Genomic DNA, 19,835 nt, shown 5'->3' with positions numbered 1-19,835 from the left:
TTTATCTGTGTTATCACTTATCCTGCTGAGGCGGCTTATTGTGAAGTAAGGACATGTTATATTACATTGTATTTAAATAGACTGTGCTGTATTTTAACCCTGTTCGTTTTACTCATCTCTGTTTTTAAAGGATGCTTATCTTTTCTTCTGTTTTCCCTTAAATTTTTCACATTTAATCGCCTCTTACTGTATAGGTTATTAAATTATATTTTAGAGTTAATTTTCAATAAATATATTTTAAAATGTGGTTACATTTTTAAGTGAAATTATCTTAACTTCTATTAAAATTCCTTTTCCTATGTTTACATCTTCAAAAGAAATCAGATGTTAATTCTAAGACATCCTGAGAAAACCTCTTTTTTCTAAGGTGACGTTGGAACAATTTCACATTAAGGGGATATTGTATTTTGTAGAAACAGAGTTATTTATCTAATGACATCTACTTACCCAGTCTCTTGGTTCTTAATAAAGTTGGAAGCATCTAAAATAATAATTTGCCATTTTTTGGGTGGTTAATACATCTTTGTTCTTTATAAACAGTTCAAAAGAATGCTGAACCGGGAGCTGACACACCTTTCAGAAATGAGCCGATCAGGGAACCAGGTGTCTGAATACATTTCAAATACTTTCTTAGGTAAGATATTCACCAAGAAAACTGTTCCACAACTGAATATTTTTTAGTATTAATTTCTGCAACCTATCTGGGAATTTTACTATGTGAGTTTGGAATTGGGTTAAGTCACAGAAAAGCAAATCCATTTAAAATAAGAACTGAAGACAACCTTTAAGGTAAAAAAAAGAAAGAAAGAAAAGAAAGCAAGAAGGTTTTGTTTTAAAAAATGAATTAAAATATCCATCAAAGAGAGAAGGTTATTATGGGCTAGTTGAATTTATACAGACCTCAGGTCACTCTTTATCTACCCACCCACCTTGGTCTCTGTCAAGACCTCTGAAAGGGTGGGAGTGGGGCTGTGATCATCCAGACCTTAGGGACAGTTCCAGTTGGCTCCTCTGATGTGGTATTCTTTCACTTCTTCCAGTAACTGGGCTTTGAGCAAAAGGTAATTTGACCCATGATAACAGGCTTTGGAAACTATTTGACTATTGCTTTGCTAAGGTGTTTCTTAAAGATAAATTGGAAGAGGGCAGAAAGAATCATCACCTCTCTGAAAGAGGTGGCCTTCTGCAAGCAGCATGCTTATCTCCCTGATTTCATACTTACCTTTTATCCTCTGCCTTCACATTGCTAGTATTTAAAACATGGCACTGACAGGAAGGGTTTGCAGCCATGCCTAGTGACTACTGTCATGCATCCTGTTTGATTACTAGGAATTTCTAATCTTGTGTTTAAAGCCATTCCATTGCATATTTTTCTTATATCAGGCCTGCAGGATCTGCCAATCTGTACTTCAAAGTGAATGGGTAGCATTTAGACTCTGATCCTGTTGACTTTCAATTACCACTGCACTATGCTTGTTTAGCAGAATTCCATTTTCCAGGGAAATGACCTATTCTTACAGTTGAACATTACACCTCTCTTTTTGGCATTGCTACATATCCCTACATCAATGAACATTTGCCTGGACATCTTATGGAAACACATACCTCTTCTGGTTTTATTTTTAAAAAAACATTTCTATTTCCCTAACACCAAAGAAGTTCCTGCTATCAGCAGATCAATCTTCGATCCGCCTAGTACAAAGCTCACAGCATTTCTCTGTGGCCAGTGGGCACTGACGTGATTGACAAGTGCCTTTCCAACTATTTCCAGTATGGGGGTATCTGCAGCACCTGGTTTTCCTCCAACAGCAGTTACAACAACCTTTGTCAGAGAACAAAGAAAAGATTTTTTCATGTAGCCTAGTTCCAAGAGGAGCTAGAATCTAATCGAACAGAAAGCATTATATACTCATCCTTATCTTCTCCATTATTCCCACTTTATTCCTTTGAAGACAGGCATCTTCTCTTGTCCATTTTAAATATGCTCTGCTCTGTGAAACACCCAATCATTTTTCATAACCTAGGAGCCGTTTTAAGGACATTTTACAGGTTAATGACTATGGTAAAGAAGAATAAAATCAGTAGGTGCAAGAACTCATTTTTGTTTTTGTAAACATTGCATGTTAAGATACCAAGGCTTGCCTGTCTTCTCAAAAGAGACTCTCAGCACTGGAGTAAAGCTGCAGGAAGTCTCTGAGCCTGTCATCACCCAAGGTTGCACCTAAGCAGTCCTCTTTATTTGTCGCCTCTTTCACTAATGGCTTGCCAAGGACCATAAGAATATTTTAGTATACCAATTATTCTTATTTTAGCATCGAAGGCTATCAAGTGAGAAAGCTGAGAAAATAATAAAAATGAGTTCTCAGTCTCAACACTGCATCTCAAGAACTAAGAACTGTCAATTCTGTGGAATATTTCATTTGCTATTGAGGTGTATCTCTTGAGGAAAGCCTATCATCTGGCTTCTCATTATTCCAAAATTAAATTATCAAGAGCAGGTTGTTTGAGGAAGGCTGTTAGAATCTCAGTCCATACACACCTAGCATTTGGAGGGTTTTGAGTGTGAGCGTGTGTGTGTATACATTTGTATACATGAATATATGCATGTATGAGGTAGACCTGATCAAACTAGACAGATGGATAAAAATTTTAAATATTCTTCAGAAAATTTAGGGAGAAAAAAGTCCATCATATAAGCAAAAGATTCATCAGCTACCTCAGTTGTAAAATGGGAATACTGGAGTAGATGGCATCCTCAGTCCATTCCAGCTCTAACTTTCTGTGACTCTGGTATGGATGGAGTTTATCATCTTACTAAGACAAACCTGGCAACCCAGACTCTCTGGAATGGATTGTAGGCTTATAGTTTGATAATATTCAAAAGCCAACAAACAAATCTTGTTTCCAAATAGCAAGTGTAAGACATGGAACTCTACTTTCTGTCCTGTGAGCACTGTGGGTATTCCTGGAGGACTATGAAGTGTTCTTCATAAAATGTCAGATCTGAAAGGGACTTTAATGGCTTCATCTAGTGTCCTTATTTTCCAAGAAAGAGAACTGAGGAACAGAAGGCAACTTAGCTTGACCAAATTAATTTGTTGGCTAAAATGTTCCAGAGTCAGAATTAGGACTTTGCTCTCTTGACTCCTAAATCTAAATACCTGTCTATTTACTGAGATGACTGAGGATGTCATCTACTCCAGTATTCCCATTTTACAACTGAGGTAGCTGATGAATCTAAATCTAAATACTTCTTTGGGAAAGAAGGCTATTAGGCTGTCAGAACATATAGAAGAAAATCGCCTTTAAGTAATAGATGTATTCTTTGGGGAAAAGTCTTTGGGAATCAGGATTGTTGTACCTAACAATAAAGCATTTTATTAACAACTTCCAGTAATATAAAAGGCTCTTAGAGCACAGCTACAAGAGTATAAAATGATAAGACCTTATTGATTACAGTTAAACTTGAAGAGCAATATCACAATAAGAGTCATTGAAAGTTACAATATGTCATCCAGGACGGAGGGAAATCCCCCATTGCAGGGCTCTGTGAAACTTGTGTTGTTTCATTTAAGAGGATGGTATTCAGATGGACAGCCTGAAAGGCAGGTGAGAAACCATCAATGAAGACACTCTATGATGGTGATATAGGATAATGGGCTCAAGTTGCTGGTACAGGAGGAAGTAAGGACTCAGGGGGAAGGAGCATAGATTAAAGCAAGATCTTTAGATGTGATATTACAATTTAGTTAGCATTGCTACAAACAGAGCAAAGTCACCCCTTTAGATCCCCGACTTATTGTCGGGGGATTGAAAAATCTTTCCTACATCTTGAAAATCTTGAAAAAGAATTTAGGAATTTTGCAGGATTAAATGCTGCAACCTAGCCAAGAAAGCACCTCCAATGATGTCATTATCAGAGTTTTGATGTGACCATTTCTTGCTTCTGTTTATTTCCTTATTTATTTTGTACAGTTCCACTGTTTCCATATTGTAGTCTGATCATTCTATAAACATAAATTCACAAAGTGTTTATTATGATTCTTTGAGTGTATGTTTCAGGTTATTTCCATATGGTGCTGGCTAAGCATTTAACAGAGGAAATTCAGAGTAGGGAAACCCATCAGTTGTTCCAGTGCCTGCATAGGGAAACACCCATTAATGTCAAAATGGCATTCTCTGCAGGTAATGGGTTTCTTATTTATTGTAACATCCCAGAGTAGTGGTTTGGCTCAATGACTCCCTGTTGCAGGGAATCTTTAATTAAACACAGAGAAAAGCTGCTAGTTTCACTACAGATTTTTGTGTCTGCATTGGCACAGAAGAATCCAACAGCTTCTTTAACCAGAATGGTAAAGAATGACATTAGGAGAGGCAGGGGCTATAGTGGCCTTTTAGCAAAAGTAATCATTATTAGGAGTGAGGTGACAGGGAGAAAAGTAAATTCAAAAATAATGCCGTATATAGTTTTGTGCCAAAGACTGAAAGACCAGAAAGAGATTTTAACGGGAACCTTAAGGAGCCTGGGTTCTATGCTATTAAATCACTGTCTGGAACAAGGTAATTGCAAAATAAATATCTGTTGAATAAATTGCCCTTTGAGCTTGGGAAAGTTGCTGACTTCATCTGAAAAATGAGTGTGTGGGATTATGATTGGTTCCCAAACCTGGCTCTGACCATCAGAGTCACTTGGGCAGCTTTTTTTTTAAAAAATTGGTTCAGTAGGACTGGGTGGGGCTCATAAGTCTGTATTTTTCTAAAGTTCCCTGGGTGATGCTGAACCATGCTGGAAACCCCTAAACTAATCAAGATGACCACTAAAATTCTTCCCTAAAGTAGAGTCATAGGCTGATGAATCGAGGAGGAGGGGGACACCCAGAGACAGCACTGAGATTCCAGGGATAGAGAAAGCCCTTGCTCCAGCCCTGCAGCCAGGTGCTCAGGGTCCAGAACAGCTGCTTCCGCGTCTGTCTCTGGGCTCGCTTTGCTTTGATGAGTTGTCCACAGGGTCCTGTGAGCAGGCAGAGGTCTCTAGGGAGAACATGTGACTATGCCATCAGCTGCCAGAGTTGAGAGTAAATCATCTAGATCCCGGCAGGCCATCTGGAAACGTGTCATTTTCAAATGGGGAAGTTGTCTTTGGATTCATTTTCGCTGAAACAAGTAGAGATAAATGTAGGAACTTTTGGAAGCTGCATTAACTCTTTCAGCCACAGGGTCTCATTTAGTTCAGTGACGTAGCTGTTGAGTACTTTAATAAATGATAGCCTTGGTGCACCCACAGGCATATCTGTGGCCTGAGAGAGTTGATGTGTTTTGAAGAAGAACTCTCAGGATCCATCCATCCCCCTGTGAGGTGAAATAGAATATTTGATTGCTGATGTTTTAATCTCATGATATAGAAGAAAGAGCTTCTGAGCACGTAGATATGTTTCTCTCACTAACCCCGCTGCTGCTGCTGCTGCTAAGTCACTTCAGTCATGTCCGACTCTGTGCGACCCCATAGACGGCAGCCCACCAGGCTCCCCCGTCCCTGGGATTCTCTAGGCAAGAACACTGGAGTGGGTTGCCATTTCCTTCTCCAAGGCATGAAAGTGAAAAGTGAAAAGGAAGTTGCTAAGTTGTGTCCGACTCTCAGTGACCCCATGGACTGCAGCCTGCCAGGCCCCTCCATCCATAGGATTTTCCAGGCAAGAGTACTGGAGTGGGGTGCCATTGCCTTCTCCGCTCACTAACCCTAGCTCTCCTATTATCTTGTTGTAGCAGAATTTTTTAAAAGATTAAATAAGATGATTATAAATATTTAATATGCATATTTTAATAAATGTAATGCCTGTTACAAATGAGAGGCATTGTTATTATTTATTCATGGGATTCATAGACGCAAGGTATGAAATAATACTGAAAGTATAGTCTTTGTCTAAACCTCAAATGGTAATAAACCAAAGCTTTAAAGTAATCACTCAAAGATTATAAACCATTCATTTTCCTAATATATATGCCACTCATCTAAACTGAACCTAGCTACAGTTATATGGATCTTTTAAATTAAAAAAATAAATACAAATATAATAAAGTGAACAAAACATAAAGCCTGTTTTTATTAACCTGGGCTTGGCTACATGAACATTTTTGATTATATACACAGACAAGTTATTCATTTTAATGAGAAATTTACATATAAATGTTGATGTCACACCTTGAAAATGTATGAGTGTAATTCCCCCAAATCACCCTACAAACGGAAGACCTGGGATTGAGTTCCAACTGCCATTCTTGAACAAGTGATTTAGCTCCTCTGGACCTCAGTTGGCTGCTTTAGAGATTAAATCACTATCACAGGATTGTCCTGGAGGTCAACTGAGATAATGCTAGGACAGCCCTTCCTAAGGTGTGCTATCCATGACAGACCATTAGAAGTTGTTTTGAATATTGTAATGGGTTTTCACTGGCACACAGGGGTTCTCACTGGCACGCAGGGACTTAAAAACCTATTTTTTTTGTTGTTGTTATTGCAGACAAACAGAATGACGTGGAGATTCCATCTCCCACCCAGAAAGACAGGGAGAAAAAGAAAAAGCAACAGCTCATGACACAGATAAGCGGAGTGAAAAAACTGATGCATAGTTCAAGCTTAAATAATACAAGCATCTCACGCTTTGGAGTCAACACGGAAAATGAAGATCATCTAGCCAAGGTGTGTACAAGCTGGGTGTGTGCACGTGTGGCACTGCTTTACAGAAGACAGATGTCCAAAACCTCCTATTAGAAAATGGTAGTGGTTGCTTTTGCTTTATTATTAAATAGTATGATGAGGCTGATGTGCCCTGTTTTTCCATTGTGGTACACCTAGTTAAAGACCCTTTTTTTATACCAAAAGACCAGATTTTGACCTGAGTTGGGTTCATTAACTCACGAATGGAGAATCCTGTTGAACACATATTAGGAGAATCCAAGATAAGGGCAGTAGGCAGGACTGAATTATCCCAAAGGATATTTCAGAGACTGTATGCCAAGGATCAGTAAGAAAATATGCACTGATTGGCAGAATTGGAGGAGAAATGAGAGAAATTGACAGCATTGACCTGAGCCTTAGCCCTAGTAGTAGAGGAAGGCTCAGAAAGAATTCATACCTCCTCTCAGAGGCTGTGCAAGGTGACTTTTAGCCTTGTGAGAATATGAAATGAGATCAAATGAACATTCAGTGAGGGAAAGATGTCATTAGCAGAAGGCTGATTACATATCAGGCCAAGACTCTACGGAGAGCCTGTATTCCTAATGTGTGCATGCTAAGTCACTTCAGTCATGTCTGACTCTGTAGCTCTTTGGACTTTAGCCCACCAGGGCTCCTCTGTCAATGGGATTCTCCAGGTAAGAATACTGGAGTGGGTTGCCAAACCCTCCTCCCCCTGTATCACTTACTCTGGGCAATAATTAATAATAGAATAAATTGCTCCTTTAATCAGATAATCTTGAAATAATCCCACAACACAGGATGGAATGATGTTTCTTCCAGGTCTTTCTGTAGCCCAGAAGCTCCAAGAGATAATAGGTATCTAGCATCTTCATGACCTTTTACACTAAATTAGGGTTGATTCATGTACATTCTAGCAGCTAAGTCTCCTTGACCTGGTTTTCAGTGATAATTAGCAAAGGGCAGAGGAGTTTTCTAGCTGAGATTGTTTTCTAGTTGTTACTGATGGACCAGTGAGCAGAGAAGGGAAGCTACAGGGAAATAGGGCTAGGATGACCTCTAATCACTTATACCTACTTCTGAAAGCAACATTGGTTGAGGACTGACATGGCAGAAAAATTATGGGCCAGCAGCCAGATTTACAAATATACACACACTCTCCCTCTTCTGAAAAATATATACAAAAGCATGTAACTAGCATGAAGAGGACACCCAACCTCCCAGACCATTCCATTTTCAAATGTTCATGTAATTGGAACACTAAATAGATACTTATAGACTTAGTCAACTCGTGCCCCCAAAATAAATGAAAACACTGAGGCCTGCTAACAAAAGTGTTTTTATTTCTAAATCTCTCTCATTTTGATGACAGGAGCTGGAAGACCTGAACAAATGGGGCCTTAACATCTTCAATGTAGCTGGATATTCACATAATAGGCCCCTAACATGCATCATGTATGCCATATTCCAGGTGAGTAAACAGGAGTGAATGTTGGTTATCCAATTGGATCTTCTTTATGGTTTTTCTTACATCCCAGTTTACCTTTCTGATTTGGCTTTTCTTCAGTTTTGGACATCCACTTATTTATTTTTTATCCCATTTTGTTGTACAGGAAAGAGACCTCCTGAAGACATTCAAAATCTCATCTGACACCTTTGTTACCTACATGATGACTTTGGAAGACCATTACCATGCAGATGTGGCGTACCATAACAGCCTACATGCTGCTGATGTGGCCCAGTCAACCCATGTTCTTCTTTCTACGCCAGCTTTAGATGTGAGTAGTTATGACCTGGTTTGCATACCTTGCCCATCCTCTTTAAAAAGGACCATAGGAGATATGATATTTTTAGAGAAATAATGTAATTAGGTGATTGTACATACTTGAACTGGCTCTTTATATTATGTATAACATGTATCAATCAGGTTATTAATATAAGTGGATGACATTTCTACTTGCTTTCTGGTATTAGAGTAGCCTTTCCTTTGCCTCTTTTACATTTGAAAAAATATTTAATTATCAAGCTGATAACAGGAAGCTTTATTTTTCGTTGTGTCTCCAGTACCTAATAAGTGTCTAGTTTGACATCTAGTGTATAGTCTGTATGTGCTGATCTGAATTGCTGCCACACTATCCCAGGCACTGTGAGAGATAGCACAGAAATATAATATAAAATGTTACCAATAGTTCCTATCGGGCTTCCCTAGTGGCTCAGACAGTGAAGAATCTGCCTATGGGAGTCTGGGTTCGATCCCTGGGTTGGGAAGATTCCCTGGAGGAGGGCATGGCAACCCACTCCAATAGTCTTCTGGAGAATCCCCATAGACAGAGGAGCCTAGTCGATTACAGTCCATGGGGTCACAGAGAATCAGACACAACTCAGTGACTAAGCATACAGTTCCTATTAGTAATAAGCATCCATAGGCTTATTCTCCTAAGAGTTCATAAAATTGAGTCTATGTATTGAAGGAAAAGTAACTGAAACTCTAGAACTGAGGATTTAATAATGCTGAAGCAAATAGAGATAGCATTCCATCTTTCTGATATCTTTCTAGAAGGTGGCTGTGGCTACTTCCCTCACTGACAGTACATTTGTATATATCAATATATGCAGCCCAGGGGGTCCAGCAGGCCATACTCTCCCTTGACAGATGGCAGTGGTGGTTAGGTATTTCCAAAATGTGCAGGCTCACCCAGGAAGGGACTGTCTATGCCCTAGCCCAGACCACTTTTGCAGGTTCAGCTTGGAGGGTGAAGAAAGATTAAATTGACCCCTGCTCTATTGCTTGGATTCCATGTATTCTGAGAAATGAAATCCAAGAAGTTAAGACTGTTTTATTTCCCTGAAGGAAAAAACAATATTATTTTTATGTCTGTGTAAGTATCACACGGTGGGACAACACTGTCTATCAACTATCTATCGCTGTTACTACTGTGTGGCTGGGGCTTCCCTGGTTGCTCAGTCAGCAAAGAATCTGCCTGCAATACAGGAGATCTGGGTTCAATCCCTAGGTTAGGAAGATCCCCAATATTCTTGCCTGGGAAATCCCATGGACAGAGGAGCCTGGCAGGCTACAGTCGGTGGGGTCACAAGTATTGGACACAACTTAGCAACTAAACCACCACCACTGTGTGGCTAGAAATTGGTTGTGAGTGCCACAGATGTTTAGAGAAGAGTTAAATGTGTGTGTGCATAATTTGACTTGAAGGATCAGAGATGTAAGTAACCCCAAAGGATGATGAAAGACATTTCCGCCAGTGGAAGACATTTTAGCCAGAAGCAAGTTATACCTAAATAAATACTAGGTTTAAATCATTGTGTACAGGTGGGGCAAAGGAGGCTTCACAGGAGTTGAGTACTGGGCATCAGGTCTCACTTATTAGAAATGTTCTCATATTCTGTCTAGAGTAATCACTGGGTGGATAGGTATTTATTGAATGTATGAATGAAAAGTGCAAAAGCTTCTGACCACACTACAAGGTTAGTTTTTAAAAAACAACTTATTGGCAGTCTTATAAATCTGGAATTTGGCCTTACTCAGCCTGAAAACATACGAAGGTTTTTATGTCTCTAGGCGGAGCCAGTCTGACTTGCTTCTTTGACCTGTATGTGCTTGTGTTACATAAGCACTTTCCTGCAGTACCACTTATCCAAGAAACAAACATTGGGTACCACCTGATCTTTTACTATAAACACTCCCCGAGCCACAGCCTGCAGGCTTGATGTGCACATTAAGAGACCTTGTGATGATGGACAGAATCTACATTGAATTGAATTGTATATTGAGAGATTATGTAAATCAACAAACCACATGAATGAAATGGGGTACCTCAGTGTGAAGCTGAATCAGTAGGCTAGGCTAATGAAACATGGAATTCAATGAGCTCATTTTGCTCTACAGGCCGTCTTCACAGATTTGGAAATTCTGGCTGCCATTTTTGCAGCTGCTATCCATGACGTTGATCATCCTGGAGTCTCCAATCAGTTTCTCATCAACACAAGTGAGTTCACCACTAGAATAGTCATTCGAGATAATTGTATGATTCACTGCTTCATTTTTTTCCTCCTAATGTTTTCATTATGGATAATAATAAGAGTAATAATGAGGTCATCATTCCATTCCACTAGACTAGTTAGACCTTTCCTGGATACTGTGTCCAGTCTAGCAACATCATTTTGAGCTGCATGGAGAACCTGGGAAAGGTCAGAGGGGACCCATAAAAAGCACTCAATGTTTGGAAAATACAATACGTGAGGAAAGAGTACCTGATGTGGAATTATCTAGTAAGGACAAGGAAAGGCTTGGGAATAATGTGGTAATGGTTTTCAGGATTATGCATTGCTCCCATAGAGAGCATGGTGACCCACTAGTGTCCCTTTCTACAGAGGAAGCAGGTCCAAATGTTGGCTCTGAGCATGCGAGCCTCCAAATAGAAATAAGACTCCAGAAAAAGCACTGGAATAGGCTTCTACAATTCAGGGTGGATGGCTGGGTCATTAAAAGTCTCCCACCCTCTCTTCCAACTGCATAGGTTTGATTATGGACTGGTCAGTAATATGGATTGGTCTGACTTCAGTGACCTTCAGGGTTGGTCCAACCTTAGGATCCCAAGCCCTACTTGAAGCATTTATCATGCTCAAAACATTAAGTATCCATGCTAATGAAAACACAGGATTTTCCCCAGCATTTCTAAATGCTGAAAACCTAAATACTTTTCTGAGAATATTGTTATCTTGTGGTCAAGATTAACATCAAGTGCTGACAGTTTTAAGAAATGTTGGAGCTACTTGTTGTCAAAGAGCCCTTATCATCCTTTATCATCAGAATATTTGAATGACTAGGTATGAGGTACCTTGTTTATTTTACCTCATTTTTCCATTGAAAGAACATAAACTCTGGGCAGCTGCTTGTCTATGTGAGTTATATCAGCTGGTGTATTGTGGCATCATGAGTCATCCCATATATAGGCCAGTTCACACAGAAAAATGGCCTTTCTGCCAGAGCCATGTACAGCATTACAATACATAAAAGCCAGCTTGCAGATCTATGCTGTTGATCACAGGATGAACAAGGCAAGAGTGCTGAAATGACTTCACATTTCCCACCACCTTTTCTGAAGATGTAACTCAAAGCACAATTAAAACAATGATTTATGACTAATAGCACCTACTGCTAGTAACATATTATCATCACTTGACTATTATTCTTGACTAGGAGAAAATGTGGCTTCATGAGTTTGATGACCATGTTCTCAACGACAGATCATGGCACTGTTCAAATGATGCCTGTGATTTTTCTTTGTGAAAAGCAGGCTAGAAACTATAGTTTAGGTATCCAGATAATGCAATTTCTGGCATTATAGGCCCTAGGGCAGAAAATCGGAGAAGGCAATGGCACCCCACTCCAGTACTCTTGCCTGGAAAATCCCATGGATGGAGGAGCCTGGTGGGCTACAGTCCATGGGGTCGCTAAGAGTCGGACACAACTGAGTGACTTCCCTTTCACTTTTCACTTTCATGCATTGGAGAAGGAAATGGAAACCCACTCCAGTGTTCTTGCCTTGAGAATCCCAGGGACTGGGGAGCCCGGTGGGCTGCCATCTATGGGGTCGCACAGAGTTGGACATGACTGAAGCGACTTAGCAGCAGCAGCAGCAGCAGCAGGGCAGAAAATGAGACATCAAGATTGCTGTAAAAAATTATTGTTTTGTTACCATATTTATAAAAAACTTCAAAATCTATATTATTTGGATAAAGTAAAAATTTAAACACACCATTATCTTCTTCAAAAATCCAAAACTCACAATTGACAGAGCTGGGAAATATATCAAAAAGTGAAATAATGTGAAAAATTGTAATACCTTGGATAAAATTTAGTGACATTTTCAGTCTTTTCTTTTCTGAAGTACAAAATATGTGAAGACATGAAGTTGCAAACTGAGATAAAAATAGGATTTAATTGCTTGGGAATGCCCTTACCTAAAATGTCAAATTCTTCAACTGAAGTGAAAAAGAGAAAAAGGATTTTAAAAATACTATAACTTATAATCAAAAAGAACATTTATATGCTAATATAATATATTATGCTTATATTATATATAATATATATATATTATATATAATATATATATATATAATATAGCATATTATAATAATATGCTAATATAAGCTTTTTTTTTTTTTTAGAAAGTGACTCTTTTTAGAGGGAGACTGTTTCTCTAAGGGAAAATGACATATAGGGTCTTGGTTCTTGAAATCATTTGGAGAGAACTTGCTCTGATTTCATACTGAGGTAATGTCACTGTTTGAATTGTATCCCTTTTCATTAAATCATCATTTTTCCTTGTTTGCTAGATTCAGAACTTGCTTTGATGTATAATGATGAGTCTGTGTTGGAAAACCATCACCTTGCCGTGGGTTTCAAACTGCTCCAAGAAGAACACTGTGACATCTTCCAGAATCTCACCAAGAAGCAACGTCAAACACTCAGGAAGATGGTTATTGACATGGTGAGACTTTGGCCTCTCTGTGATCCTTACTTACTTTTACTTCTGCGGGAAGAGAAAATCCATTCATTCTCCTTGATAAACTGAGTTTGTTAAGAGTTTTCTTTTCTTTTTTTTAACCCCAGGTCTTAGCAACTGACATGTCCAAACACATGAGCCTGCTGGCAGACCTGAAGACAATGGTAGAAACAAAGAAAGTTACAAGTTCTGGTGTTCTTCTCCTGGACAACTATACCGATCGTATACAGGTATTGGATGGAAGCCTTTGATTTAACACAAAGCCGCACCACACTAAATGAAACAACAATTAAAAAAAGAAAACAAATAAATTTACTTAGTTGCATGTCCTAGGTTACGATTACAACTTCAGGCTTATTTTAAGAACAAGCAAAGGAAAATGGATATTCAAGTTGATCCTCTAATTTACAAAGAAAAACAGAACTCTGCTTATTGAGTTGCTTAATTCTAACAATAAACAGCAAAATCTCATTGTAATAGGGTGTACATGCCTGCTGATCCCGAAAGCTCGTGTTTGGATATAAATCCCACTGACTTGAGCTTTGTCAGGTCTGTTTTGGTTACAAACTGCCCTCAGCTGGTCTCCTCTTTCCACAAGTGGAAAATATGAAGACATGTACTTTGAGTAATTCTTTGCATTTTTTCCAAACTGAGGAAAAGAAACTATGGCAGCAGCATCCTTTCGATTTTTAAATTCAATGAGTGTCAATAGAAGAAGACACATTTTCTCTTTTGGGACACTAATAATGGCAAATAACCAACTCTGGCCAGCGCCGTTGTAACCTTGCTTTTTTGGTGCAAACACCATAATTATAATGCAACTAAAATGTTCTTGGGTCTGGTACCAAGTGTACTAGTACAAGAGGGATGAGATGTTCTGGTAGTATTTATACCTAATTTTATGGGATTTTCAAAACTTGATGATTTCAGGTCCTTCGCAACATGGTACACTGTGCAGACCTGAGCAACCCCACCAAGTCCCTGGAATTGTATCGACAGTGGACAGACCGAATCATGGAGGAATTTTTCCAGCAGGGAGACAAAGAGCGGGAGAGGGGAATGGAGATCAGCCCCATGTGTGATAAGCACACAGCTTCTGTGGAAAAATCCCAGGTATCTAATACAAGGTTTTTAAAGTTTCTGTAGACTCTGCTGATGGTTGAACTGGAGGACTCTTTCTAGCTATTTTCTCTTAAATATATATATATATATAATATATATAATATACCTATATAAAATATGTATTATATATATGTATATATGTGTGTATACACACACACACACACACACACATATACACGGGCTTCCCAGGTAGCAGCACTAGTGGTAAAGAATCCACCTGCCAGTGCAGGAGACACAAAAGACATGGGTTCAATCCCTAGGTCAGGAAGATCCCCTGGAGTAGGAAATGGCAACCTGCTCCAGTATTCTTATCTGGACAGTTCCATGGTTAGAGGAGCCTGGCGGGCTGTATTTCATGGGGCCACAGAGTCAAACACAACAGAGCAACTAAGCTCCATATATACATATATATACACATATGCACATATATACACATATATATACATATATGCATATATATGCATATATATACATATATATGTGGGTGTGAAATTATAAGGAAGCAACTACTTATTTAGTTTCATTATACTCGTGACTCATTTGCCTTCTCCATTACACTCAATTTCGCAGTGAGGAGATAAAGCGGTCTTCAGAAAACCTATCAAAGTTTGGATGGTGTATCCTCAGTGTAGATCAGTACCTATGACCATAGCAAATCCAACTGAGTTAACTGAATGCTGCCATCTCATCCCTCCAGGTTTCCCCCAGCTCTGTCTTTATCTAGGACCTCTACTCTTCACCCTTGTTTCTTGAACCTTGTTTTCAGTGTCCAGAATCATACACACTGCCACTATCACCAGAGGTGGCGAATCTCTTTTCCACATATCTCTTCTGCCTCATGGTCAAAGCCCTGTCCTGTGTCCCAAATATGCATATTATATATATATATGTGTGTGTGTGGGTGTATGTGTGTGTGTGTGTGTGTGTGTGTGTGTACACACACATACACATGGGCTTCCCAGGTGGCACTAGTGGTAAAGAATCCACCTGTCAAGGCAGAAGACTTAAAAGACGTGGTTTTGATCTGTAGATCCAAGGTTGCATCTACACTTCTGAGACTAGGCTGAGATCTTTTGGTTGTATCCAAAGTTAGTTACAAACTCCCTCTGTGCTGGAGGTACATTACACCGTAGGCAGGGAGAGGCCCCTAGCTGAAAAATACATAGCACTAGAAAGTATCAATATCCTTACAGCAGGGTGTCAGGTGAATAACCTGCCGTCTTGGTTCGGTTCACCAGCTCATCACTGCCCTCCACCCAAAGCACTTTCCATCACTGTGAACAGGTCTCCCTGTTTCCATGACATTGGCATTTCCCACTGATGGGCTTTGGTGAGCATTGTCTGAGTAGACTGGTGATGAAACCTTTGACTAGGTGCTCTTCAGATCTGTAGTGTTCTCTCACCCCAGGGCCTAGGAAATAAGCAACTAGAGGCTGCCTTTCTTATAAATGCTGAACATTTAGCAAGAGCAAAACAAATGAAGAAAGAAAATGGCTGCATTGTAGTTCAGCTGATTGAATTTTCTCCATTGCCGTGAGCTTTTTTTTCAAATCCCTGGAAAACACATTGAAAATAGTATTTAAAAACCCTTAAACACAAGTAAAAAATTAAAAGAGAGGAAAGAAGAGTGGGTGGAAGAGAAATATTTGAATCATCTATAGTCGGTCTTATAACCAGTACAGATCAGAGATACCCTGACTTTGGTGTGAATTCTGTTAATGCTAGGGAAACACCAGAGAAAAGAATGAAAGAGAGGAAGGAAGGAAAGAAAATAGGAAGATAAGAGTCATGTATGGCTAAGGTTCTTTGATATGGTACAACTTGGGATGTATGAAATAATTGGCCCCAAACCAGAATGTTAACAAAGAGGTTTCCAGCAGTGTGGAAAGTTAGCTATGTAATGCCCCATGGGTGCACAGAAGTTGCCCTTGCTTGTCTACCCCTGAATCCTGACCCAGCATCTCTCCAGCTCCTCAGACCATGGCAGGGGAATTCCATTCCCTCATTCACTTAGTGCCTGTTCTTTCTCTCAACCTGCTCCCACCCCCAATGTTTCCTGTTTGTCTCACAGTGGACGGGTCAGCACAAGGCCACAGAGCTAGCACATGCAGGATGCATAGCCCCTGTGTAAACCAGAACAGAACCATAAGCTTCATGTTTCTTCACAGGGACACTAGTAAAGGAACCGCTTAATTGTCTTTATTTTTTCCTTCTTTCTCCCAATGGAAATGATGGTGTGCCCTCTGGATCTAAAACAATTGCAGACATGTCCACAGAGGGGATATTTATTTGTTTAGGAGCTTGAAGTATTTGCAAGTGTTTTACCTACGTCGTCTACAAACCAAAAGCATTCCACAGGACTTGAGACATGCCAGAGTCATCCTGGGCTGGCTCCCTTTCGTTTTAAAACCACGGCATATTTTGAAGTTATCAGGGAAAGAATGTTGAGTCAGAGCTCAGTGGACCAGGGGCTTCCTTCTTCAGAGAATGACTCACAGAATCCAAGGAGTGACAAAGCCATTCCCAGCCAGGGTTATATCCAGACTTCTTATTTGGCACACATCAGAGGAAAAGTAATCTAGTTTTAGTGAGACCAACACAGGCTTTGGAGTCAGACAAAGTTGGGACAGAGTCCCAGCTCCACCGTTTACTGGCTCTGTGACCTCTGACAAGATATTTCTGAATCTCGATGAGTCTCACTGAACCTCAGTGGGTCTCCTCAGTTTTCCTTTGTGAATGGTGAATATCCATTCTCAATCTGTGGGATTAAGAGCAATAATGCATATATTGCATTCAGTGCAGAATGTACCACATAGTAAATGCCCAAATAACAGAATCTGGTATTATTTAATCTTTGTTGGGTTGTTGTGTCTTTTTTCTTTTTCCTCTTGCAAACCAGGGCAGCTTGCTTGCTTTTCCAGGGCCCATCACAATAACAGAGATGTAACTTTATTTTTCTTCAGGTGGGCTTCATCGACTACATCGTCCATCCCTTGTGGGAGACCTGGGCGGACCTGGTGCAGCCTGATGCCCAGGACATTCTGGATACTTTAGAAGATAACAGGAACTGGTATCAGAGCATGATACCCCAGAGCCCCTCCCCACCACTGGACGAGCAGAACAGAGACTGCCAAGGTCTGATGGAGAAGTTTCAGTTTGAACTAACCCTCGAAGAGGAGGATTCTGAAGGCCCCGAAAAAGATGGCGAGGGCCACAGCTATTTTGGCAGCACAAAGACGCTCTGTGTGATTGATCCGGAAAATAGGGATCCTCTGGGAGAGACTGAGGTAGATATCACCACAGAAGACAAGTCCCCGATCGACACATAATCTCCCTCTTCATGCGGAGATGAACATTCCACCCTTGACGAGCATGCCAGCTGTATGGTAGGGCCAGCCTGCCATGGGGGCCGAGGCCTGCACGGGACAAGGGCCATGTGGCCTTTCCAGTTACTTGAGTTTGGAGCCAGAATGCAAGACCGTGAAGCAAATAGCAGCAGCTCAGGAAATTCCACGGTTGACTTGCCTTGCTTGCAAGCTGAGTGGAGAGCTGAAGCTTTCTGTGGTTCTGGAGGCCAACTGTGCATGACGACCGAATGGCTTGAAAGTGGAAGACACCAAACTGAGAGATTTTTCTGCACTATGTTTTGGGCATCTGTCCCCTCTGGTGACTGAACTGACTAATAATGTCATTTCTAAATCTGCTTACCTGTCCCCTTGTCTGCCACCCTGTGTGCCTTTTTTGTAAAACATTTTCACGTGTTTAAAATCCTGTTGAATACCTAGAATTTAGTATCAGCTTCTACACAGATAAGCATTACAAGCTGACAAAAACTTTTTTGACTCTTTCTGAGGGGAAAAAAAAAAGGAAAGTAAATTGTCTTCCTTCTTTCTTGGGCAATATCTTTCACTCAACTACAGTTACTTTTGCAAATAGAAAGGCTACACTTCTAACCACATTCAACTTCCTTCCCCTATGGTCCCAAACAACTCCTCAGTTGCCCTTATAACAGATCTCTGTCTGCCTGCTTTGAACAGTACTTTTTCTCCTCTAGAATTGCACTTCTTTGCTGTAAACAGAATAAAGTTGAACAAACTAAGGGGTAGGAATGGGTAGTTGTCTTGTTCACAGTAACAGTCTGTGTAGAATTCAGCTTCACAAGGCAATTGCCCTGTCGGGTCCTGAACCCCTGTGCCGCTGGGGTTGCACGATCCCCATCCTGTTCTCTTGCTCCCCTCTTCATGCTCACACCAGTTACACTGTTTCCAATTTAATGCTCCCGTCTTTCTCTTGCACTGCCTTCTGTGCTAACACCTCCATTTCTGTTTATAACCGTGTATTTATTACTTAATGTATATAATGTAATGTTTTGTAAGTTATTAATTTATATATCTAACATTGCCTGCCAACGGTGGTGTTCAATTTGTGTAGAAGACTCTGCCTAAGAGTTGCAACTTTTCTTGTAACGTTTTGTATTGTGTATTATTATATAACCTGAACATTGCTGAAGAGATGTCCCCCTCGCCAGTTGGGTCTGCCCTTTTCCTGGTCCGAGTTGCTAATACTGCTCAACTCCTTCATGAACTGGTTTTGAAAACAGGACTCTCACATTAGATACTAATGGTTTCTACAGAGATTTTACTTTTGTATAGTTTGCTGGGGTGTGGGGGCAGTGGGCTATGGTTTTTACCCCTGTTCTATTCAAATCTGTACACATGAGTTGAGTTTTAACTGAGTTCTACTATAATTGAGGCTTCAGTTTAACAAGAAACACTACGTCTGGTTTAACAAGCAACTCACCAATCTTCTGAGAGTCCCCAAACTACTGACTTTGAAGAGAAAGTTCCCAGCCTGCTATTAAGCAGGAATGTCAATGTTCCAATTAATTACTAAAGAAAACAATAAAAACAATGTGAATTTTACAATGAAATGTGAACTGACATAGTAAATTATGCAAATGTGAAGCTTCTGATAACACTTGTTAGACCTCTGACTGGCTTCAGTCTCTGTAAAATCTGTTTCATGCTTTCAGTTCAGCATTGTGACTCAGTAGTTCAAGAAATGGCACAAATGTGCATGACCAATGGGTTTCTATGTCTATGAACACTGCTTATTTCAGGTGGACATTTTATTGTTTTCCAAAGTTTCTCACAATGTATGTTATAGTATTATTATTATATATTGTGCTCAAATGCATTCTTAAGAGACTTTTATATGAGGTGAATAAACAAAAGCATGATTAGACTGTAGGCCCAATTATTTTGTGGTTAGTTCTGACGCATTAAAAGCAGATATTTTTTTCTCTTCTCTCCTACCATACCCCACAAAGAAAACCACCCACTTTGCTTGGCCAACATCACACCTAAAGTTTCATAATCTGTGTCCAAAAAGTCCCCTAGCTTGGAACATTTACTTTTTTAGCAACTGTTCGACAAGGTCAGTGGTGCAAGAAGGGAGATGGTGAATTAGAAGAAACAAAGCCCCTTTAAGAA

At 39.9% G+C, this 19,835-nt stretch overlaps 1 protein-coding gene across 6 annotated transcripts in view; it reads left to right on the top strand.

The window, feature by feature from the left end:
- PDE4B (phosphodiesterase 4B) overlaps nucleotides 1–19,587 on the top strand; it is a 544,019-nt gene extending 524,432 nt beyond the window's left edge. For all 6 annotated transcript variants that reach the window (XM_025288533.3, XM_025288534.3, XM_044944885.2 and 3 more), the window contains 9 exons: nucleotides 541–634; nucleotides 6,519–6,697; nucleotides 8,067–8,165; nucleotides 8,308–8,472; nucleotides 10,599–10,698; nucleotides 13,052–13,206; nucleotides 13,329–13,451; nucleotides 14,152–14,334; nucleotides 17,307–19,587. In XM_025288533.3, coding sequence (XP_025144318.2) covers nucleotides 541–634; nucleotides 6,519–6,697; nucleotides 8,067–8,165; nucleotides 8,308–8,472; nucleotides 10,599–10,698; nucleotides 13,052–13,206; nucleotides 13,329–13,451; nucleotides 14,152–14,334; nucleotides 17,307–17,672 — 1,464 coding nt within the window. In that variant the 3' untranslated portion in view covers nucleotides 17,673–19,587. The remainder of the gene's footprint in view (nucleotides 1–540; nucleotides 635–6,518; nucleotides 6,698–8,066; nucleotides 8,166–8,307; nucleotides 8,473–10,598; nucleotides 10,699–13,051; nucleotides 13,207–13,328; nucleotides 13,452–14,151; nucleotides 14,335–17,306) is intronic.
- Nucleotides 19,588–19,835: the final 248 nt, after the last annotated feature.

This window comes from Bubalus bubalis, chromosome 6 (genome assembly GCF_019923935.1).
Source record: "Bubalus bubalis isolate 160015118507 breed Murrah chromosome 6, NDDB_SH_1, whole genome shotgun sequence".
In the NCBI taxonomy this organism is placed as follows: Eukaryota; Metazoa; Chordata; class Mammalia; order Artiodactyla; family Bovidae; genus Bubalus; species Bubalus bubalis.
Note: the sequence above shows the minus strand (reverse complement) of the source record. Positions and strands in the feature narration are given on the sequence as shown.